Consider the following 3752-nt stretch of genomic DNA (forward strand, 5'->3'; position numbering starts at 1 on the left):
TACGACCGGTGTGCCGGTCTCAATCGTGGTCGTGGTCGTAAGTCGAGCACTAGCTGTAGGACTACAGCGTTGCTGACTTTCTCTCTAGGTTTCTTTCTCCTTCCTATTGATTTTGGGTTTTGTTTCTGATTTGCCCACAGTTGGTGGATTTTTCCCCATTCATGGCAACAACAATTAGGAACTTGCGGGAAACCCTGTTGCTTCGTTTTCCCTGGCTGGCAGCGCGGAGGCCACACGATGCTTGGAGTTAGTTACTGTAAAAGACGTGAACCAGGAGGACTTCGTCTGAGCGAGCTCTGAGAGCCTTTCTCAAAAAGTCCGGGAATGGGTGGACACCGTCCGAGCTGGCCAAGCACAAAGAGCTTGCTCCCTACGATGAGAACTGGTTCTACACACGAGCTGCTTCCACAACCCAGCACCTGTTGGCTCCAAGCCCAAGATCTACGGGGAACTGGCCACAGCGACCGGACCCCGAGCCCAGCAAGCGCCTGGGCGCCCCCACGCTCACCACCCGCCACGCCCCTCCGCCCAGCCCCTTCCACACGCTGACGCCTATTTCCGGCAGCCTTAGTTTCCTCCGGCAGCTGCAGCTCCCTGTTCCGGGAAGATACGTCATCATTCTCACATTCCTGTAGCTGAGGCGATCAGCCGGACTTCCCGCTGAGAGGAGCGTATGTCATATTGTATCAGCGCGAACCTCTGAGGATCGCTGGCTGCGGTTAGGCAACGGTGCGGCAGTCGCTGGAGTTTTCTGAAGCAGAAACGTTTAGGGCTGGGGAAACGTGTTCCGAGGAACTGTGGTTTCGAAGTGCGAGACACAATTGTCTTGCCCTGTTCCAAGATGGTGGCTGGGCGTCTCTGAATCGCTCGCTTCCGCCCGTCCGTCGGAGAAGCGCTCTTTGATTGGCCTGTGGACAGCGCCGTGGCGTGACGCGCTGGGGCTGGCCAATCGGTTGAGAGCTGAGCTGGACTTGGCTGGGAGCCGGGGCCGTGCTGTTGCGGCTGCGGGTGAGGCCGGCTCTAGTTAAGTGAGCGGCTGCGGCCAGGTGAGTGGGGCGCATAGGTGAGGGAGGGCCGAGGGCACGGGTATGAGTCTCTGCCAGGGGTAAGGTGGGCGGCTTCTGGAATGAAGACTCTTCTCCACAGCTTGGGGTAGCGGGGGTAATCGATGGTCCAATAATCCGCTTAGGGTCTCGCGCCAGGCCTGGATTAATTTCTGGCACCAGGTTCCCCAGAATTGCGGGGTGCGCACAGCTGGAAGGACCCATCCCCGGTTTTATAGTTGCGAAACTCAAGACTCAGACAAGTGAAACGACTTTTGCGTCATGACAGCTGGAACCAGAACCCAGGTCCTTGGACTCCCTTCAAGGATTAAACCTCAGTAATTTTTGTATACAGATGGTCACTGTGTCCTGAGAAGTTTTGAGTTGGCGAGATAAGGGTGGTTCATATTTTTTGATGGATTCTCCTACTGTTACTTTTCCAGGCCTTTCATTCATTCACTAATTCATATTTTCAGTTATTTACCTCTTCAGATGCGTTCCCCTTTGATAATTTAGTATGAGCCATGGACCCATCTCCCTAGAAAAAGGCACACATTCCCTCATGCCCACAACTTCAGAGGATTCGTGCACCTTCTGTAGTCCCCTTTGGATTATGTGCCCATGGCTAAGAATCCGTGACCTAGAGGGATGAGAGAAACTGGCAGTGGGAACTTAGGCTGTACATACCTGGAGACCATTAGATGGAGCCAGTACCTTTTTTTTTTTTTTTTTCTTGAGATGGAGTCTCACTCTGTCGCCCAGGCTGGAGTGCAGTTGCGTGATCTGGCTCATTGCCACCTCGGCCTCCTGGTTCCAGCAGTTCCTGCCTCAGCCTCCCAAGTAGCTGGGATTGCAGGTGCCTGCCCCTACGCCCAGCTAATTTTTGTATTTTTAATAGAGACGGGGTTTTGCTGTGTTGGCCAGGCTGCTCTGGAACTTCTGACCTTGTGATCCGACTGCCTCAGCCTCCCAAAGTGCTAGGATTACAGTTTTGAGCCACTACGCCTGGCCTTGACCACAATTTTTCAAGGCATGAACATAAGCAACCGTGGCGAGGAAAGAGGTTCTGGTGAGACTCAGCATAATGGTAATTTTGGTAATACTAAGTAGAAATATTTTAGCTCAAAACTGGTTCCCATTGTGAACCAAACTTGAAGATCAGTATCCAGCTCTTTTCTCCAAAGTTAACAAAGTGCAGAAGGGAATGAGCACACCCCCACCGCCGGAAAAAAAAATCACTTGGAATATAAAATTTAACAGCAAGAAAAGAAGGAGATTAGAGAGGAAGATAGTTGGATGCTGAAACAGGGTTCAAGAGTTACCCTTGGGCATGGGGTTAAAATCAGCTTGACTGATAGGCTGTGAGATCTGTGAGGAGGTTTGAAGTAGTAGTATTTAACTACATGTAGTTTGGAGATGATTGTAAACTTCTTAATCCTTTGATTTATTTTTAAGTGCTTGAGAGGGGAGTTGAGAAAGGAGCAGTGTTGAATGATAACTGTACAGTTAACTGACTTCTGGGTATCAGAGGGAAGGGAAATACTGTCATTCTACAGCAACAGGTTCTTTCAGAATATTTAAGAAACACTGTGTTAGATGGCCCGAGTGCAGTGGTTCACACCTGTAATCCCAGCACTTTGGGAGGCCGAGGCTGCTGGATCACCTGAGGTCAGGAGTTTGAGACCCGCCTGGCTAACATGGTGAAACCCGATCTCTGATAAAAATACAAAAAATTAGCCGGGCGGGGTGGTGGGTACTCATAATCCCAGCTACTTGAAAGGCTGAGGCAGGAGAATCGCTTGAACCCAGGAGATGGAGGCTGCAGCGAGCCGAGATCGAAGGAAAAAAAAAAAAAAAGAAACACTGTGTTACATGACCCATCCTTTTTTTTGACATTTAGTTCAGAATTTCATGTACCATTAAGGTCATTAAAGCTTTATCTTCAGTTCCCTTCTAGACTATGGCGACTTACCTGGAGTTCATCCAGCAGAATGAAGAACGAGATGGTGTGCGCTTTAGTTGGAACGTGTGGCCTTCCAGCCGGCTGGAGGCCACAAGAATGGTTGTACCCCTGGCTTGTCTCTTTACTCCTTTGAAAGAACGCCCAGACCTACCTCCTGTACAATATGAACCTGTGCTTTGCAGCAGGCCAACTTGTAAAGCTGTTCTCAACCCACTTTGGTATGGATTCTTTTGAAACTGGTAAAAATGATAAATATATAATAACTTTTATGTGATGCTCATAAAAGTCTTTAAATTTGGGCAAGTCATCAAATTTGTGATGAGTACTAGATGGTTAGATTCTTATGATTCTTGTGGTGAGTAGTAGGTGGTGAATATTTGTAGAAATCTCCCTGGCCTGGTAATTCCAGATAAAATTGGAATCTTAGAGGAATGAGGTAGAGGGAGAGGATTTGTAATTCACTTTTTTTTCTTTTTTTTTTTGCTGATAATCAGTTTGCTTTTGGCTTAACTATACACTTTATTGATACCTCTTAAAGTAATTTCCCAAAAGAATTCAAAAGCTTTAGACTGTCTTCTCATGCTTCCCTTATACATTGATGCTATATGGCAGGGAGACATAGTAGGCAGAAGAAATTTTAACTCTTAACAGTTTGTTAAGTGTAATTTTTTCTGTGTGCTTGAGGTAGTGACCTAAGATACTTTTTTTTTTTTTTTTTTGAGATGGAGTTTCGCTCTTGTTACCCA

The 3752-nt window shown here is 47.8% G+C and overlaps 1 protein-coding gene across 3 annotated transcripts in view; it reads left to right on the plus strand.

Moving 5' to 3' along the window:
- The first annotated feature begins 573 nt into the window (after positions 1-573).
- SEC23B (SEC23 homolog B, COPII coat complex component) overlaps positions 574-3752 on the plus strand; it is a 43933-nt gene continuing 40754 nt past the window's right edge. For 2 of the 3 annotated variants that reach the window (XM_032248097.1, XM_032248099.1), the window contains exons 1-2: positions 574-1046; positions 2990-3224. In XM_032248097.1, coding sequence (XP_032103988.1) covers positions 3004-3224 — 221 coding nt within the window. In that variant the 5' untranslated portion in view covers positions 574-1046; positions 2990-3003. Of the gene's footprint in view, positions 1047-1231; positions 1350-2989; positions 3225-3752 lie in introns of those variants that run through there. The other variant, XM_032248098.1, reaches the window with a different exon arrangement.

Source organism: Sapajus apella, unplaced genomic scaffold (genome assembly GCF_009761245.1).
Source record: "Sapajus apella isolate SASKATOON/1434 unplaced genomic scaffold, GSC_monkey_1.0 scaffold65, whole genome shotgun sequence".
Taxonomy (NCBI): Eukaryota; Metazoa; Chordata; class Mammalia; order Primates; family Cebidae; genus Sapajus; species Sapajus apella.